Below are 21,437 nucleotides of genomic sequence, written 5' to 3'. Positions count from 1 at the left end.
TTACTGATTTTTATGTAATTTACTAAACATACATATATATATATTTCCGCTTGTTTTAGTTGTCCTTTGTACTTGTAATCATTGTTGCCACAACCGCATCATGGTCACTGATACCAGTTTGGATGTGGACATCCTCAAAGAGGTCAGGTCTATTTGTTGCCATTAGATCCACTATACTTCCATCTTGAGTGGGGTTCCTGACTATCTGTTCTAGGTAGTTTTCAGATAAGGCATTTAGTGAAGTTTCACAGGCTGTCTTATTATGCCCAACACTAACACAACTGTAATTTTTCCAATTAATTGTTGGATGATTGAAGACTCCATCAATGATTAAAGTATGATTGGGGTACTTACGTACAAGTGAACTGAAAGTGTCCCCTATAGTTTTCGGTTACATCAGGAGACGAGTCTGGTGGGCAATGGAAGGATCCATTTATATTATGCCCACCCCTGATACTGAGTCTTGTACCAACAGTCCCACATCCAGCTTCAGTTTCTATTTCAGTGGGTTTGAGTTTGTCTAATGCGGCAAATACACCACCTCCATTGCTCATTTTCCTGTGCTTTTGACACGCACTTATATTGTCCCAAAAACCTCACTGCTATCATTTTCAGGTTTCAACCAGCTTTCTGTAACTATTATTATGTGAGCTTTTATGAGAGCTTCAAACTCTCGCACTTTGTTGTGAATGCTTTGGCAGTTTACCATTAGAATTTTAACAGTCTTACCTTTGGGAGGCATTTATTTCGATCGTACACTGATACTTTTGTTTCCTACAGCTATCGTCATCTGGATTGGATGGAAAGCCACCTAATCTAAAAAGAGAAAAAAAAACCCTGGGTGCGCCCCACACATGGTTAGCTACCTGAGTAGCAGCCTCTGACGTCTAGTGCACACCAGAGTCATTTATAGGGAGACCCTACAGTTCTCAACCCTATGGCGCAAGTCCAGGAGGTCTCTAGTTGGAATTGAGTGGAAGGACTGAACAAAAGGTCAACGTCAGTTCTGGGGACAATGCTGCAAATTGTGAGCTTCGTTGTTTTTTGTTTTTGCTTTGGTTTTGGGGCGCAAAACTGCTATGGTCATTAGCGCCCGGTCTGTAACTTAGGAAACGGTAAAAAACGAAACTGGAAACCAGCAGCAATGGCACGAAACTCAAAAAATTGGAGAAACTAAAAGCAGAAGGAAAGCTTAAAAATCCACTACAGAAAGCGGTTGGTTGTCCCCAAAAAGAGCTTCAAATGACTGACGTCATCTCACTGGCACTAATAAACTCGAGAACGCGATCGGCCGAGCGCGTGTCATCTGCTAAAATGGACGATATATCAGGCGACAGCTGTAGACGGGCGCGTAACGGAGTAAAATAGGAGCACTCAATTAAAAGGTGTTTTACCGTCCACAGCTGAGAGCAGTGGGGACAGAGTGGAGGAGGATCGCCGCTTAAAAGATGTCGATGGCTAAAAAGACAGTGCCCTATCCGGAGTCCAGTTAAAATTACCTCCTCCCGACGACGCGTTCGGGAGGAAGAGGTCCAAGCACAGGGAAGAGCTTTCACGTCCCGATATTTATTATGGGGAAGTGTCGACCAATGTGCGTGGCATAAAAGAACAACACGACGACATAAAACACTCCGTAGATCGGCGAATGGAATCGATCGAATAGCTGGCCGAAGAAGAGAGACTGCAGCCTTGGCCTCTATATCGGCCGCCTCATTTCCACAGATACCAACGTGTCCTGGGAGCCAGAGGAACGCCACCGAGACGCCCCCCAAGTGCAGCAAGTACAGGCAGTCCTGAATCCGGTGGACCAGAGGGTGGACAGGGTAGGGAGCTTGGAGACTGAGGAGAGAGAGCTGAGAGAATCTGAACAGATAACATACTGTATCCGCTGATGGCGGCGGATGTATTGGACAGCCTGGAGAACAGCGTAAAGCTCCACAGTGTAAGCCGAACACTGGTCGGGAAGCCGAAATCGATTTGGGGTATCGCCAACAATATAGGCACTCCCTACACCTAACGATGTTTTCGAGCCATCAGTGTAAATAAATGTGGCGTCCGTCATTTGTGCACATAGAGCAGCAAATGCCCGACGATAAACAAGTGAAGGGGTACCATCCTTGGGAAATTGACAAAGGTCACGGAGCAGGCAGGTCCGGGGACGGAGCCAAGGCGGTGCTGTACCCCAAGTTGTCAAGAAGGTTTTAGGAAGGCGGAAGGAAAGAGAATGGAGCAGTTGACGGAAGCAGACTCCTGGTGGTAGTAGGGAGGAAGGGCGGCCTGCATACCCTACACCCAAGGAGGCGTCGAAAAAAATGTCATGGGCCGGATTAGCAGGCATGGAAGACAGATGGCTAGCATAACGACTCAGAAGGACTGCTCGCCGATTGGACAGCGGAGGTTCAGCAGTCTCAGCATAAAGGCTTTCCACAGGGCTGGTGTAAAAAGCTCCAGACACTAAACGTAATCCACGGTGGTGGATAGAGTCGAGACGCCGAAGAATAGACGGCCGAGCAGGAGTAGACTATGCTTCCATAGTCCAATTTCGAGCGCACTAAGGCGCGATAGAGGCGGAGAACGACCACTCGGTCCGATCCCCAGGAGGTACCATTCAGGACGCGGAGTGTGTTGAGGGATCGCAGACAGCGAGCCGAAAGATAGGAAACGTGGGAGGACCAGCACAGTTTTCTGTCAAACATTAGACCCAAGAATTTAGCGACGTCCGAAAACGGAAGGTTGACAGGTCCTAGATGTAAGGAGGGTGGAAGAAACTCCGTACGACGCCAAAAATTAACACAAACGGTCTTACTGGGAGAAAAGCGGAAGCCTGTTTCGATGCTCCATGAGTGGAGGTGATCGAGACAGCCTTGAAGACGTCGTTCAAGAAAGCTGGTCCGTTGAGAGCTGTAGTAGATCGCAAAATCGTCCACAAAGAGGGAGCCTGAGACATCGGGAAGGAGACAATCCATAATTGGATTTATGACAATGGCAAACAGTACAACACTCAGCACGGAGCCCTGGGGTACCCCGTTTTCTTGGGAGAAAGTACGGGAGAGAGTAGTGTTCACCCGCGCTATAAATGTGCGCACTGCCATAAATTCGCGAAGAAATAGTGGCAGCCGACCTCGAAAGCCCCAAGAGAACAGTGTGCGGAGGATGCCTGTCCTCCAACAGGTAGCGTTTGCGCTCTCCAGATCAAAAAATATTGCTACTGTTTGGCGTTTCCGGAGAAAATTGTTCATGATATAAGTGGAGAGAGCAACAAGATGGTCAACTGCAGAACGATGCTTTCGGAAACCGCATTGGGCAGGTGTTAAAAGACTGCGGGACTCCAGCCAGCAAGCTAAACGGCAATTCACCATACGCTCCAAAACCTTACAAACACTACTCGTGAGAGAAATGGGGCGATAGCTAGAGGTGAGATGTTTGTCCTTTCCAGGTTTCGGAACAGGAACGACGATAGCTTCCAGCCATCGTCTGGGAAATGTACTGTCGGTCCAAATTCGATTATAAAGGTGAAGGAGGTAACGCAGACTATGGGGTGATAAATACAGCAACATTTGGATGTGGATACCATCCGGTCCTGGGGCGGAGGAGCGAAAAGAAGAGAGTGCATGTTGGAGTTCCCGCATGGAGAAAACAGTATTGTAGCTTTCGCGATTTTGAGAGGAGAAAGCAAGAGGTTGCACTTCCGCTGCACGTTTCTTCGGGAGAAACGCTGGCGGGTAATTTGAAGAGCTCGAAATCTCAGCAAAGTGTTGACCCAAAGAGTTAGAAATTGCGACGGGGTCCACTAACGTATCATGCATAACAGTGAGCCCAGAGACCGGGGAGAACCTAGGCGCGCCAGATAACCGTCGAATCCGACTCCAAACATCCGAGGAGGGAGTGAAGGTGTTAAATGAGCTAGTAAAGAATTTCCAGCTCGCCTTCTTGCTATCGCGGATGACGCGACGGCATCGCGCTCGGAACTGCTTATAGCGGATACAATTGGCCAAAGTAGGATGGTGGCGGAAAACGCGGAGATCACGTCGCCGCTCACGTATTGCGTCACGGCATGCCTCGTTCCACCAAGGAACTGGGGGGCGCCGGGGCAATTCGGAGGTGCGTTCCGCAGCTGTAAGAATAACGTCTGTAAAATGAGTGACATCATCGTCGACGCTAGGAAAGTGACGGTCATCGAATGTCGCTAGAGACGAAAAAAGTGTCCAATCGGCTAGGGCAGACTTCCAGCGTCTCGGGCGCATATATGGCAGTTGTGGCTGCAATCGAAGGACACATGGAAAGTGGTCACTCGAGTGTGTATCATCAAGGGCGAACCATTCGAAGCGCCGAGCTAGCGGAACAGTACCGACCGAAATGTCCAAATGAGAGAAATTTGTCGTGGAGGCAGACAAAAATGTAGGGTCCACAGTGTTGAGGCAAACAAGATCCGCTTGGTGGAAGACGTCTAGCAAGAGTGAGCCACGTGGACAAGGATGTGGAGATCCCCAAAGCGGGTGGTGGGCATTGAAGTCCCCAACCAGCAAATAGGGGAGTGGAAGCTGACCAAGAAGATGAAGGAGATCAGCTCGTGCCATTGATGTGGACGATGGAATGTATACAGTACAAAGAGAGAAGGTGTATCCAGAAAGGGAAAGACGGACAGCGACTGATTGGGTGATAATGGAGAGTATTATGGAGAAGAATCATGAGTCCTCCATGTGCTGGAGTGCCTTAAACAGAGGGGAGATCAAATCGGACTGACTGAAAATGGGGGAAGACAAAGCGGTCGTGGGGATGCAGCTTTGTTTCCTGAAGACAGAAGATAACCAGCGAGTAGGATCATAGGAGGATCGTCAATTCATCCCGATTGGCCCGAATGCCGCGGATATTCCAATGGATAATCGACATAGGGTGGACAGAAAATGGAAGAATGTGACCAAGGTTGCCGTCAACTCAACGACTGCTCAGAGCTTGCGACCGACAGCGTGGAACGGCACTCAGCCGAAGGCAAAAGATCCTGATCCATAGGTTGTTCAGGAGCAGCTCCTGCCACCAGCGATCAGTCGGTTTGATCAGCCGCCAGCAGTACGCCTCGGCGACACAGAAGAGGGCGGTTACCGCTAGGTGGTGCTGTAGATGAGACATGCCGTGGCGGAGAAGGAGAGGAATTGGGTTTCTTATTAGCTTTCTTGGAAAAACGGTGTTTAGATGAAGGAGGAACTGATGGTTGTGAAGTTGGGGTACGTAAAAAATCTTCACGAGTATGCTCTTTTTTGGAAGTCCGGATGTATGACTTTTGGGATCGAGATTTAGCAGAACCTGATGAAGGGTGAGCCATAGATTGAGCAGGCGAAAGTGGGGAAGTTGAACGGGCGATCTTTGCTCTGGCCGATCTGACGACCGTGGCACTAAAGGTGAGATCACAAGTCTGCATGACCGCCTCCTTTGTTGGCCGAGGAGAGGCAAGGACAGTGCTGTATTTTCCTGTCTGAGGCACAGTGGGCTTTCGACTTGCGAATAATTTTCGAGCAGCAAAGGTCGACACCTTTTCCTTCACTCTGATTTCCTGGATGAGCTTTTCGTCCTTAAAAATGGGGCAATCTCGAGAGAAAGGAGCGTGGTCACCCATACAGTTGATGCAACGAGGGGATGGAGGTGGAGAAGCACCCTCATGGGCATCCTTGCCACACGTAACACATTTGGTCGGGTTGGAACAGGACTCGCTGGTGTGATTGAACCGCTGGCACTGATAGCAACGCGTAGGGTTTGGGACGTAGGGGCGAACGGAAATTATTTCATAGCCCGCTTTTATTTTCGATGGGAGTTGAACTTTGTCAAATGTCAAGAAGACAGTATGGGTTGGAACAATGTTCGTGTCAACCCTTGCCATAACTCTATGAACAGCCGTTACGCCCTGGTCAGACAGGTAGTGTTGAATTTTCTCGTCAGACAATCCGTCGAGGGAGCGTGTATAAACGACTCCACGTGAGGAATTTGAAGTGCAGTGCGCTTCATCCCGGACAGGGAAGGTGTGGAGCAGTGAAGTACGCAGCAATTTTTGTGCCTGGAGGGCACTGACTGCTTCTAACAACAAGGTGCCATTCCGTAATCTGGAACAAGACTTTACAGGACCTGCAAATGCGTCGACACCTTTCTGAATAATGAAAGGGTTGACCGTGGAGAAGTTGTGACCTTCGTCAGACCGAGAAACAACAAGGAACTGTGGCAACGATGGAAGAACTGTCTGTGGCTGAGACTCGGTGAACTTACGCTTGTGAGCAGACATAATGGAAGATGAGGAAACCATTGCGGAAGAATCCCCCACGATTACCGGCGTCTCCAATGGCGCACTCCTCCCTTGTTGGGACCCTCTCTGAGGGCACTCCCACCTTAGGTGATTGTTCACACCTCAGGTCACACCTTCTGACAAACGGACGGAGGGACCAATCGGAAGGTATCAGCTCGGGTAACCACCCCTCCCTCAGCCTGGCCGTTACCAGGGGTTACGTACGTGTCCTACCTGTCTACCCGGGGCGGGGAATTACGCGTTACCCCGTCACCAGCTACGCACGAAAATGCGTGGTTCGGCCTTCAGACACACACAGGGAGGAAGAAAGAGAAAGGAAAGAGGAGAGGTCTCAAACGCCGCAGCGGAGAAAAGGGTAAAGAGAAGAGGTAAGGAAAAGAGATGGACAAAGGAAGGATAAAGACATACAAACAGAGAAGGCGAAGAATGCGTTACATTTACGAGCGTCCATCTCCGGTCGTAGGCACAAACCATACTCCGAGAGGGGTAGAAGGGGAAGGAAAGAGCCAGAGGTGAGGGGAGGGGGGGGGGCGAAGATGGGGGATAGGGAAGGATGCGGAAAAGGAAGGTATGCAGCCCGGAAAGGAAGGAGGGCCACATTAGCTCGGGGTCCTGTGCTCACTACACATGTATCCACAAGAGAGTTGTGGACCCCCTGGGCGGTGTGTGAGCTTCGGTGAAACTCCGTGTGCAAGGCTGCTCTTCTCAACCTTCTCGGTCAGTCGCTGGAATGATCCAAGAATGACCTGTGAGCCCAGATGAGAGGCGTCATTTGTTCCAACGTGCGCCGCTATCTGCAATTGGTTGCACTCTGTTCCACAATGTCTGTCAGAATAGTCTCTTAAACATGTTGAATTAAGCTCCCAGGCACACACACTGAGTGCACCTCTGGCGACTTTTCCTGCCTGTTGCTGCCATTTCTCCAAGGGGTAGCACCATTCGCCATATGTTTGAATTTCCAACGATTAATGGAGCCCTACTCTTGTGTGTTTGCCTTCTACTGACACCGGACAAAACACGTTTCCGCGAAACAGGTGAAGTGAGTCCCGCTGGCTCAGTCTCAGCGAGACAGCACATCATCAAACTTATTGGCTAGGGGGATCAGCACAACATCCTGAGTCCTCCGTGGTCACTGTCCATCCTGTACAGGATGCCTAGATCTGTCATTGACACACCACTCACAGACAAGTGGATGGGTAATGACAGGTTCTGCACATTCTGCAGAGGTGACAGGATGCACAGGAGAGGATAGTCCCTAAGGTACCTCTGGAGGTATCACAGATACATAACTCTCGAGAGCTCTTCCAACACATCGACTCACAGCAGCTGCCAACGGTTTGACAGTACTGCTTACTAACGCCAACAACCTCATCCGTCTTTGAGAACAGCAATCACAGTGGGGCTACATTTTGTCTGGTTCACTATATTACAAGACAGTGAATAAGTAACTTTTAATTTAACCTGCTGATTATCTTTAAATCTGTTGAGCTAAGAAGTTTCCAGTTCCCTATAGGAACTGAAGCAGATACACAAAACGAGGTTTCTATTAAGGCAACACAAAAACCCGTGGTAAAAATTACTAGTTTCCTAAAACGTTTTGATGTTAACTGTAGTTGTTAGCAAACTAAAAGTTAATTTATGATAAATGCCGGTAATATATAGGACTACTACTCTTTCAGAGAAAACTAGATGTAACAAAGTATGTTAGAAAATCTGCTACAGTAAATAAATCACAAATGCCAATTTGTTACAAATTGCTCGTAGATTATGCAAAGGGCAGTAGTAGCTTTCGAAAATTTAAAGAAAAACACACGTGTGTGTTCGATGATATACAATGAAATTTAGGAGTAATGTATACTTTGGCTGAACTGTGAATCACAAAGGCTAACTTGTTACGAATTAATTTACGTATCCAAAACACTCGTACCACTAACTTACGAAAATACAGTTTTGCAAGCGTGCGAGAATTCTTAAACTAACCTATTTCTTTCGCAATTGTACAAATTAAATTAGGAAAAGATTGTGTTGAAAGAGGATAGGCCTACTGTCCTCAAAAATTTTAAATGAGCACAATTTTGTTTAAGCCTACAATTGACGATAACAGCAATAGTGTATCGCCGCTCTCGGGAATGTTCGAAATTCCACAACGTATCACATTACAAGCGGGTATTGACACAATCAACGAAATATTAAGCAAAAGAAGTGACGCAAATAGTATAATAGGCCTATGCGAATCTAGAACTTTAAATCGACATACGATCTTATACAAACGGTCTCTTACAAGGGAAAATACCCAAGTCGGCTTTTATATATAAACAAACGTGCATTGTACGGATTCTTTTGTTAGATGATTCCGTGTACTCTTCTACACTTGCGTGCCGAAGGAGAACACTGCAGCGTAAGTTTGCCTCAATCAAAATCGCTAAAATGTACAGCAGCAGCAAAGCACGTCTTATGTCCGTTGCAGCTAAGAATGCAAGGTTATGGCAAAATTAGCAATATCATATGGAAAGAAGTTTTATTCTAATATGACTAAATGCTTTTAAGGAAAACCCTCAAAATAATGAAAATGGAAGAGCAAGCAGTTTCAGAGAAAATCACCAGAGACATCGAAAAAAATCTCTGAAATCCAACTGTTCGTTAAGCAAACAATGGTTTTTTGCGGTCAACATGAATTTTTAATTTTTACAAGATACTGATGACATTAGGACTTTGGGTGCATTGTGGAGGATTTTAAAGTTGTTGGAAGTAGATTCTACAGCAGGATTATTGTGTCATGTGTAGTCTAATTCTAATATTAATGGTTATGTCTTTATTATTCTTCTTGTGCCTGTCACTGTATTAAATTTTGTTGGAATCTATTTTATATGTGAATGACTGGTCATAACCTAAATATTTCATTCCAAAATTTTAATTATACTGATTTTATTCTTATTTCACAGCTATTGGCTACTATTAAAAAGCAATGCTGGAGACAGTGGGTGGAGCTCTCATTATTTATGTGACAGCAACCACATGTCATGCAGCTGTTGTTCAAGTGATTGTAGCACAATTCATGCTCTATGCCCACTACTTATATTGTAGTTACATCATTTCATTGTTATGTCTATTTTTGCGTGTCTTCTAATAAATTTCATGCTACTCGGTTTAGAGAGTAATGGTCTGAAGATGATCAAACACTGATCAACATCGGACATTCTTTTTAAAATAAAATTATTGTATGCAGCCGAGATTTTTCTGTCATGCAGTAATTTTTAATTTAAAGTTGTGTGTGAGTATTTTTTAGACATCAGCAAAATTGTAAGAAATAGACCCCAAAACTGCAGATAGTGATGGAAGAACATAGTTATACAATGGAGAACTTACAGAAATGTCGTTAGGAACATACTCTGCTGAAAATTGCAAAAAGAAACGAAATTACGTGTCAGGTGTGCAGACTGGCAGAAAACGAATGAGGAATCTGCCTGCCTGTCTAATGGTTAGTCATGAACCTCCCACTATGGTGAACAGAACACAAGTGACAAGTCAGTCTGATGGTTGGGTCGGTGCAGGAATGTCATTTTTTGGGGTGATAAATCATCATACTGTTATTGGGTATTAAATAATGGTGATAAATGGCAGGTAATTAATAATGGTGATAAAAGTAACATCATTAATCAGACTAATTGCACAATACAATTGAAGTCATAAGAGCAAGTTGCTGACATTTAGAGAACAATTAACTCCTTGTTCTAGGATAACTTTGACCTGTGACCTTGAAAGAGGACAACCGCCTCAGGAGTTTAACCCGTGGCCTTGAAGACAACGGGGACAACTGTCTCAGGACATTGACCCCTGCCCTTGACCTTTGACTTTGCTAATAAGGAAAACAGAAGGCCCCTTGTTCTCACATTCACTTTGCCCTGTTGCTATAAAGTATTACTTTTTGAACAAATGTGCAAAAGTTGATAATATGAGTAAAAACGCACTCAGTTTAATATAAGAGATTTGGCTCAGATTTTTACTACTGAGCAAAAACTTTAATAATATATGTATCATCTGGCAGACTTTCTCTGGCGGTTAGGCAGATATCTGCAATTTCGTTTTTGCTATGTGTAGATGGAGTGCACTCAAACCAATACTGCTCTTCACATTTCATGAGAAGCCCTGCACTGATGGGATATACTGAATTGTTTCACATTACGCACAAAAATTTGTATGTATTTTTGTTTATCTCCAAAATTAATCTAGTTTGCTATTCTGTTCAATGATACATAGTAAGAGGGACAGCAAAAGAAGAATGACCAGCTCTCCAGCAGTGCTGCATGGAGATAGGAGACAGACACACTGTGGCATGGGTTGCCACACGAGACATGAAGGGGCAAGTGATGCAACGTCTTTAACGTGACAACCACGATTGACGGTATTAAAAAAAAAAACAAAAAAACAGGCTACCCGACTTATGCTCTGTCAGATCTGAGAGCGTTTGTTGCTCATATCTTCCTTACCGAATTGCCTCGTATGGTTTGTCAGTCCACTCCACGCTGTCTCCTGCCGCTATGCATTAGTGTCACTTAGTCCTGTTGGAGTGTGGGTATTATTCTCGTGTTCATTTATGTCATTCAACTGAACAGTTCACTATACTAATTTGGAACTATTTTATGGTATGGAAATGTTAAATTTTATATTTTCTATAATGTTTGTAACAAGAAGCAAACTGAAATTTTCTCCCCGAGTACGGCATCACATGGAACGCATGACTGACAAGAAAAATTTGAGTTGACTCAAAAATTGCTAATATCGACTGAAGCACGAGAAAATATTCATGGTAACGACGCTTAGGAATCGTACATCGAACACCGCTACGTTCTCTATGATCAGAAAGTGTGTTACATGTGCTATCAACATACTACGCAAACCAGAGGTTGAAAATACCGTTTCAGTTGTAAAATTCTTTTATTATCACACGACCGGTTTCGGGCTCTTACACGCCTTTCTTCAGGTGTCGTAACTTGGTGCTGTGATTCCCGAGCGCCGAGGTCACAGCACCAAGTTGACACACCTGAAGATGGGCGTGTAAGAGCCCGAAACCGGTCGTGTGATGATAAAAGAATTTTACAACTGAAGCTGTATTTTCGACCTCTGGTATAATGCTCAGTTGCGGATGTTCCTCCAGCAGGGTTCATTATACTACGCAAAGTTGAAAAAAATTGTTTTAGATATGACCATAACACAGAATAAAGCCATTATCAGCAGTTTCTCACCTCTTCTGTTACAGTTTAATGTTATTTCTGAAATCATTGTGGTAAGCGGCAACCAATCGAGTATTTAAGTTGGTGAGCAGAGCTTCGAAAAGATATGTTCCACATAATCCCTGAGATAACAAGAGCAGTTAAGTGTACCAACTAACACACAATCAGCTTAGTAGCTAACGAATCCAAATTGCTGACAAGAATAATACAGTGGAACATCGCTTAACGAGCACCTCCCATAACGCAAGATTCGCATACCGAGCAAAACAAATTGCAAAAAAAATAAATCGCTTAACGAGCGATGTTTCGCGTAAGGAGTGACGATTTAGCGTGACGTCACCAGCTGTTCGCGGGCGGATGGTGAAATGTTTAACAATATGAACACCTATGATTGTCGGCAGCGGCATATGAACAATGTCTTTAGTACGTACTGCGGTCTGAGTTTAGCGATCTTTCTGCTTCCATCTCAGTGAAGCTTGTGATCACACATTTTTCTAAATTTGTGTTCACGCGGTATTTTTTGTGTGCACATTATAATAACATTCGTAGGAATGTCCCCGAAGATAAAGCCGCAAGAAGACGACCATAAGAGAAAGAAAATGACCTTGGAAATTAAACGTATGTGATTGGATCAGTGAAGTGTTTGGTCCATCGGTGAAAATGTATTTGGTTTGAATCTCTCGCTTGTTATGGACAACGCTCCTGCCCATTATCCAGGCCGATAAGCCCACCACCTTGAATTTCAATTCATCAAGATCCAATTTCGGTCTCCCAACCTTACTTCGTTACTCTGGCCTGTGGACCAGCAGATTATTTCTAATTTTAAGAAACTCTACACTAAAGCACTCTTCGAGCATTGCTTTGAGTTGACTGAAGCTCTCAATCTCAGAGTTTTCGAAATATCGCTTCAACATTGCTACCTGCGTCAAGATGACCGAAAAGCCGTAGGAAGGCTTTACCAAGAGAACCTTCACTTCTGCTTGGAAGAAGCTTTGGCAGGAGTGTGTTGTTGGATGTGACTCTGAGGCATTTGAGTCAGTCCCTGTGGAGCCTGCAATCAACGAGATTATGTATTTGGCCAAGAGCATGGGACATGGGACTGGTAATGAATAACAATATCTATGAGCTTTTGGAAGATCACAGCGAAGAAATGACCACAGAAGAGCTTAGGGAGTTGCAGTGTGTTTCACGGCAGGAAGTTGTCGAGGGGCGTTCGGAGGAGGAGGAGGTGGTGGTGGTAACAGCTAAGCAGTAATCTTCTGGCGCAATAAGAGAAATGCTTGAAGTATGGGAATCAGTTGAATCATACATTGAAAATCGTCATCCGATTAAAGCAGTGGCTATGCGCGCTACAAATTTCACGATGATGTGTCGATTTTTCGCCAAGTGTTGAAGCGTCAGCAGAAGCAAATGACTATAGATAGCTTCCTAGTAAAAAAGAATTAGTTACGTATCATGAATAATAAAGTACAGAAAGTTGTACGTAAAATTTTCTTTGAATAAATGGCATGAATAAGAAAAAACTTTTAGCACTTTTTCTGCATGGACCGCCTTACTGTATTTTACATTAATTTATATGGGATAAATTGTTTCGCTTAACGCGTGTTTTGCACTATGAATGTGGTGACAGTTTGGCTGTCGGAAATGTAAAGATATCTGAGAAGCAGTTCTGACATTGTACTCTATAATGGAAGCAAGACTCGAGAAAAATAAGGAGGTTGTCACAGGATTTTGTGGACGGAGACAAAGTCTCCAACAATGTAAAGTGGCGCAAGACGTCGGAAATTCTGCGAAAAATATTAGTAAGCTCTAGGGGAAGATATAATATACAGAGTGTACAAGAGCCAAGAGGGAGCGATAAGACAGACCAAAAACGAAATGTTCAGAGTAAGATGTGAGTAAAACAGGAACGTAGTCTTTCACTCCTGCTGTTCAGTCTGTACATTAAAGAAGCAATGATGGAAATAAAAGAAATGTGCACAAGTGTCATTAAAATTCAGGGTGAAAGAACAGCAGTGGTAAGATTCGCTTATGACATTGCGATTCTCAGTCCAAGTTAAGAATTACAGGCCTGTTGAACGGAATGAATAGTGTAATTAGTACATAATATGGATTCAGAGTAAACTGGCGACAGATGAAAGCAATGAGTAGTAGCAGAAATGAGATTAGAAAGAAGCTTATCACAAGAGTTGATCACTCAGTAGAAGTTACGGAATTGTGCTACTTGCAAGAGAACTCACTCATGTCTGACGAAGCAGGGAGACCACAAAAAGGAGATTAGCACAGCGAAACAGGGCATTTCATGCCAAGAGAAGGTTCCTAGTGTCGGACAGAAGCCATAATCTGGGGAAAAATTTTCTGAAAATGTATGCTTCGAGCACAGTGAATAGTCAACTATGGGAAAACAGGGAAGGAAGAGAATCAAAGAATTTGAGATGCAGTATTACAGAAGATTACTTAAAATTAGGTGGATTGATAAGGGACAGGATGATACAACATATGTTAAGATTTCAGGGAATAACTTCCATGGTATCAGAGGGAGCTGTAGAGGGTAAAAACTATAGGGACAGACTGAGATGGGAATACACCAAACAAATAACTGAGGACATATGGTGCAAGTACTACTTTGAGATAAAGAGGTTGGCCAAAGAGAAATTCATGATGGACCACTTCCAGCTAGTCAAAAGACTGACGAAAAAAGGGAAAACTGTTGTTGATACTTTTCGTGCAAGTAACTCCTTAGTTTTACTCTCGAAGATGGAGTGCACCTCAGTCCTCCCATCAAAGAAATACTCCATTTAGTTGCAGCAATTTAACGCGGGCCCTCCACATGGCAGTTGGACACGGTGACCACTCAGCTAAGAAGGCAGAATGTACAGTTGTTTTCCTTCGGTCATTACGTGAATGCGACAGTAGAGAAGATACATAATACTAGGTTCTCTCACGTAGACTGTAAAAGTCTGCGCATATTTTATTTATTCTGACCAAATAGCGATTCTGGAAGCTGGAGACTGAGTTCCGGAGTTCTTTATTAAGTCTGACTTTTGAATTCTTGAGGTAATACTTCCATAGGAACTATACTCCTCTAACAGGTTTCTTTAGAAGTCAAATGACAGTTTTCATAGAAGTAGCTTTATTAGTACTCTAATAATAGCTTATTTTAAAAAATCGTTCACCACTATTTTATCCCTTAGTGGTTAAAATTCCAAAAGTGCTTAAGTATGTATTTTTCTGAATGAGAAGCCAAATACCGATTTTCGTAGTTCAACGAAGGAAGATCAGAAAGCAACACACAATAATTTTACTACAAAGACGTTTAATAGACAACAAAACAAAATAAAATCACAAATGAACTTACATCTTTTACCTACTTTTCTACATAATCACCAACGTTTTCAGCACGTTTCTCCCACTGTGTACCAGTTTCAGTATGTCGTGTTCGTAGAAGTTCGCTTGGATGGAGGATAGCCATCTGTGGACTGCTGATTTCACTCCCATGTCTGTCGCAAAGCGTTGGCCAGTCAGGAATTTCGTTATGGGACCAAACAGACGAAGGTCCGACAGTCTAAGATCCGGACTTTAGGGTGGGTGCTGGAGCACCTCCCATCCAAATTTGGGAATTTTCTCATGAACAGGAGCAGCAACTTGGGTGCGATCGTTGTCATTAGTTCTGACACTGTCAGCATTAATGTTGTGGCGTTTGTGATGAAGGGCATGAAGCAACTTAACCAAAGTTTTAATGAAGGTTGCAGCATTCGCAGTGGAGCCATGTTCAGCAAATTTTACCAACAACACACCATGCATATCCCAGAATACTGTCACAAGCATTTTCCTAGAAGATTGCGTCATTTTTTACTGGGGAACCAGCATGTTTCAACTCCATAGAGTTTCGTGTGGGTAGAGGTATGCTCCATGACTCACCACCAGTGACGATTCCGTTCAGAAAGTCATGCCCTTCTATGGCCTAACGCATTAAGTGGCCCAAGCTTATTCGTTGGGGCTTGTCTGTCAGGTTTTTAGGCAACCAGCGAGCACTAACTTTAGGATATTTCAATGTACCATGAACAATATCGTACACTGCGCAATAGGAAATTTTGAATTGCTGCGATAAGGTTCAAAGATGCAAAGGCCAGTCGTTCAAAATTGCTACTTCAATGGCTCCGACATTCTGAGGGTTTTAGCTGTTAACGGCTGCCCAGAGAGGGGCGAATCACCGAGGTTCACACGGACCTCTTGGAAGAATGCCCACCACTTCCAGTCGTTCCTATGGTCCATACAGTCGTCCCCATATATGGCACACATGTCCCTGTGAATTTCACTCTCTTTCTTTGGTCCATAAATATAGAACTAGACTTCACTGCTCTTCGCGTGTTAATGACGAACATGCGCACCATGCTCGTTTCATAGTTCAGGCTTCTTTCGCTAGAGATGAACACGAAAACAAGATACCCTCTGCAACAAAAGCTTCAAACTATATCGTCGTATTTCAGTATTCCAGCTGCAATACCAAATGAGAAAAAAAATTGTGTTTTTTTCTGATCCTCCCTTGTAGCTTGAAGATTGCTCTAATAGCAACATATTTTCAAAATGATTATAAAGAATCCGCCTCGATTGCAAATAGAAACCGGATGTTGACCTAGGTTTCAGTGTGGGTAACCACACCTCCTTCGGAACACACTAAAACTACAAACTGGCTAAAGAGGCATGGTCCAACATTAATACAGAACGCCCAAAAGGGCAAAAGACTCGCATAAAATGTAAAACGGTACGTGAGTACTATGTCAATAGCCGTACTTAGCTCAAACGTCATAAGCGTGCTTCCTCACCCCAGCTAACGTTCGGTGGGCCGCGGGCTCACAGGAAAACGACTATTGACATGGTACACACGTACCGTTTGTTTTACATTTTATGCGAGTCTTTTGTCCTTTTGGACGTTCTGTATTAATGTTGGACCGTGCCTCTTTAGGCAGTTTGTAGTTTTAGTGTATTCTGAAGAAACCTAGGTCAACATCCGGTTTCTACTTGCAATCGAGGCGGACACACTAAATCATTAAATTATTCACGATTGCTGACGCGTTGCAATGTTAAAAGTTCTCATATTTTTAAAAAAATTTCATCCTCGTTTCAATCTTTTTGGGGGAATTCCGAAAAATCCCTTCTTAAAAGATGCCTATACTACTACATCAACAGACACTCCAAATTTCAAGTTTCTGTGCTTAGCGGTTTGTGCTGGGCAATGACGATTCAGTCAGGACATCTCCTTTTACATGCGAAATACACTGGTCAGCGAGAACATTATGACCACCGATCTACTATCGTCATAAAGCCCTCCAGGCGAAAGAAACGTCACCTGGCAAGGAATGAAACGCACAGGTTATGTAGTATCAGTGAGCGTGCTATCCGTGTGTAGAATAAGGAAGGCTCGCGATTTATCTGAATTTGACTCAGGACAGATGCTGGTGGCCCAGAGGCTCGGCACGAGCATTTCGGAAGCCGCACGACGTGTCAGGTGTACGGAGAGTGCTGTGGGGAGCGTCCTCGATACGTGGCGAAACCGAAGTGAAACCGCGTTCCAATGTCGTGGGGTTCGGCGGCAATCCCTCTTTACACATGTCGGATGTGATAGGCTGGGCAGATTGGTAAAACAGGACAGGTGGCGAACTGTGGGCGAATTAACAGCAGGCTTTAATGCTACACAGAGCACAAGTGCATAGTGCACCGAATACTCCTAATGGTGGGTTTCCGCATCAGACGATCCATGCATGTTTGGGATGCGATTGAACATGGCGCCAGAGCTCATCGTTCATCCCTGTAATTTATGGGAATTAGGTGACTTGTGTTTGCAGATGTGGTGCCAACTCCATCCAGCGGCCTACAGAGGTCTCACTGCTTCCATGCCACGACGCGTCACTACTTACCCGTGCCAAAGGTGGACATACCAGCTACTGGGGTAGGTGGCCATAATGTTCTGGCTGATCAGCGTATGTCTCGTATAGGGACTGGTTACCGACCGCGATGCAGCGCACGGTGATCCATAGACGCAGTGACGCACCTGCCTGCCTGGCCTTGAGCTGGTCAGCTAGGTCTGGCAGCGCGGCCAGCCGCTCCCTGTCCAGAGGGGTGAGGCCTTTCCCAGATACCGCCGTGTGCTTGATGAAGGAGCGACGCGCAGACTCCAGCTCTGCCTCCAGCAGGCTGGACCTGGCCGCGCTCACAATAGACATGTTGGAACTGCAAAACAACAGTAAGCGTGAATACATGCATACACACACACACACACACACACACACACACACACACACACACACACACACACACACACACTCTTTCTGTAAATGTAAATGGAGGTGTCACATAATTTAGGAACAAAAGTCGTGAATAGCAACTAAAATTCAAAAGCGCTTTACTACCGCTTGTTTTCTGTCCTCACATGGACCAACAGTCTTGAAATTTTGTATACGTCCGATTTTGTGAAGACTACAAAGGCACCAGCTCACTGCCCTCAAGGTCTGCTTTTTCAAACAATGTGAAAGTCATTTTTATTAAATTGGGATATATAACTATCGAGATTTTACGAACTATCGAAATTCTGGAATAATTGCAGGACAGCGACTTCTATTAATCAGTACAACTAACGACCAGCCAAAGTTGAAAATTTCACTTTTTATTTACTAAGTGACTAATTTCGGGCCAGTACCCATGTACTGACATAGTCGAAATGGTATTTCCAAAAATGCAAAACATGTCAAAAATTCCGAAATTCGGCTATCTGTCACGAATATTTGAAAATAGGTTCCAGCTCGAAAGTAGACATTGAGTAAGTAAAAAGAAGTGAAATTCGCAACTTTGGCTGGTTTTTCGTTGTAATATCGAGATTTTGTTAATCAGTCCAGCACTTGTCAATACACATTTCAATACATGCGGTTAAAATAATTTAATACTGGTTCAATTTTCTTGCTAATTTCAATTGTTGACGAAATTAAGTGGATTATTGAACTACTATGCGGTGTTCGGAAAAAATATTTCACTGTCTCATAATAATTTGCGTTTAGTACAATTCCGTTTATTTCCTCAGAAATCAGTTTTCACCACTATGCACAGTAGTCATTTACAGTACAGACATTCTCATTATTCGCCGTAAATGTCGCATATCATCTCCGAGACATTTTTTGTCGGTAGGAAACTGTCACAGTTCACCAAGAGACCAACACTGGTAAACTGGATGAGCAGTAAGCTATTTCCTGGTCAAGGGACAGTCAGGGCTTCAGTAACTGAAACCTTTAAAGTACATTATCGTACATGTGAATTTATCCTATTAAAAGAATTGAACATGAGTAGGATTATGGCGAATGCTCTACGGCCATCAGGAGCAACTTCACGTGGACGTCTGCAGGGAACTTTAAGAACTGCTTCGAGACGATCCATACTTTCAAATGACGTAATTGGTGACGTCAGTTTCTTTTATGGCTATGAATAAGCAGCAATAGTCACAATGGAAGACTCCTTCACCTAGGCCAAAAATGGACAAGTGAAGAATAATAATTCTTTATGTTGATGGGATCGTTCATAAGGAGTTTACCTCATGGCCAGAAGGGCAGAGTGTTACGGGCAGCGATCAGAAACTAAGGTCACAGGGCCGACATTCTTGGAGTTTCATCCGTTACAAAGAAATTAGTAATTTTGCTACAAGTGGTTGGTAACTATAGCATTCATTCAGCCACTTCACAGCTACAGCGCTAGTTATAGATAAACGCAAATGGCGACATTTGGAAAACTGGTCTCGTGAAAAAATTCGCTCAGTTATTCATAAATTCACTGGCAGCTGATAGAGATTTATGGAGACACTGTAGTCTCATCAGCATGTTGCAGGATATTGTCAAAAGTTGGCAGCCAGTAGAGAAAACGCCACCGAGAGCAATGCAGTGGCCGACCCAGCACAGCATCAACGTATTTCAACACAGCTCACGTGGAGGGTCTGATTCAGGGCAACAGTAGAATTACATTATGCCTTCTTGTTGTTGTTGTTGTTGTTGTTGTTGTTGTGGTCTTCAGTCCTGAGACTGGTTTGATGCAGCTCTCCATGCTACTCTATCCTGTGCAAGCTGCTTCATCTCCGAGTACCTACTGCAACCTACATCCTTCTGTATCTGCTTAGTGTATTGATCTCTTGGTCTTCCTCTACGATTTTTACCCTCCACGCTGCCCTCCAATACTAAATTTGTGATCCCTTGATGCCTCAAAACATGACCTACCAACCGATCCCTTCTTCTAGTCAAGTTGTGCCACAAACTTCTCTTCTCCCCAATCCTATTCAATACCACCTCATTAGTTACGTGATCTACCCACCTTATCTTCAGCATTCTTCTGTAGCACCACATTTCGAAAGCCTTATGATGGGAGAACTCGAAACGTCTTTAGAAGTAGTCCTCACATTGTTCACAATAGTCTGGAACATGGAGAAGTTTGTTCAAATGTGTGTGAATTCCTAAGCGACTAAACTACTGAGGTCATCGGTCCCTAGACTTCCACACTACTTTTACTTATGCTAAGAACAACACACACTCCTGCCCGAGGGAGGACTCTAATCTCCCTCGGGAGGAGCCGCGCAATCCGTGACATGGCACCTCAAACCGCAGAAGTCTGTTCCCCATGGGTTCATGAAATTTGACAAACCAACACAAGAAGAAGCGCATGGGGGCAAAGCTGCAATTTTTGCTACAGTTCTCCACAAAAGGGAACAGTATTTTTCACTGCACTATTATGGGTGATGAATCATTGATCCACCACTACTCCCTCAGCACAGTAAGTGGCTGTTAATGAAGTGACACACCCCTCCTCTCCAAAGACAAAGCAGTTTAATGGGACACTGTCTGCTGGAAAGGTTATGGCCACAATATTTTAGAAAGAGTGGGGTTCATACTTGTGGAGTTTTTGGAGAAAGCGAAGACAGTGACTGCTGACTGACTGCAAAAACTTGATTGTTTGAAGAAACCAGGGGAAAACGGCCAGGATTCTCTCCGAGGGCATTATCTTCCTTCACGACAATGCGCGGTCTCAAGTAGGCAAGAAGACTACCATGCTGTTGAAGCAGTTTCACTGGGACATCATGGACCACTAACCCCCCCCCCCCCCCCCCCCTCCAGCCCATACCTCATTCCAAGCCACTTTCACCTTCTTTCTCACCAATAAGGCCAACGATTCGCTTCAGACGTGGTGGTGAAACAATTCATGACAACATGGGTGAACATGCAAGGACAGGATTTTTATCGGGAGGGTATACTCAAACTCCTCTCACAAAACGGAAAGTGCTTAGAGCTATATAGAAAAATAACGTACTGTATGTACTATCAGCTGGCTGTGTTGGTTGTATGATATCAAATGCACACGTTTCACCGCAAGCTTTACAAGCTTAGTTTCGTATCACCCCTCATACATAGCGATGGCCTAAGGCGTTGGAGGGAGGACATGACGAAATGTCCAGAAGCGTAGTACGAACGATTCCATGACAGTGCACGATCACGTATGGTCTACATCACATAAGAAGTTCTGACTAAAACAAGATAACAGTTGTTTCCCACTGGCTTTACTAGGGTGATTAACAGGCACCTTTTTCCGTATATTTTGACAATGATCACTGTTATAAATATTAACCCTGCCAAGACATGTCGAGAGTTCATATTCCCTGACTGACAATCTGGAAAAGTTTTCGTATAATAATCGATATTACTCTCGATAGTCTTTTTTTACGTTCGTGCCTCTATGGAAAGGTCGTAGTTTAGCTCAAGGGAAGAGGAGGAGCGTAGAAAGACTGATACAGTCTTTCCGTCTGGAGAGGTCGTGAGGAGGAGGAGGAGGAGGAGGAGGAGGAGGAGGAGGAGGAGGAGGAGGAGGAGGAGGAGTGTCTGCAGTGCTGGCAA

At 44.2% G+C, this 21,437-nt stretch overlaps 1 protein-coding gene across 1 annotated transcript in view; it reads right to left on the bottom strand.

Annotated features, from left to right (window-relative positions):
• Window positions 1–21,437, bottom strand: part of LOC124594366 — a 184,487-nt gene that overhangs the window by 83,938 nt on the left and 79,112 nt on the right. The window contains exon 6 of the mRNA XM_047132734.1: window positions 17,573–17,751. Within this exon, the coding sequence (XP_046988690.1) occupies window positions 17,573–17,751 (179 nt within the window). The remainder of the gene's footprint in view (window positions 1–17,572; window positions 17,752–21,437) is intronic.

Source organism: Schistocerca americana, chromosome 2 (assembly GCF_021461395.2).
Source record: "Schistocerca americana isolate TAMUIC-IGC-003095 chromosome 2, iqSchAmer2.1, whole genome shotgun sequence".
NCBI classification, from domain to species: domain Eukaryota; kingdom Metazoa; phylum Arthropoda; class Insecta; order Orthoptera; family Acrididae; genus Schistocerca; species Schistocerca americana.
Note: the sequence above shows the minus strand (reverse complement) of the source record. Positions and strands in the feature narration are given on the sequence as shown.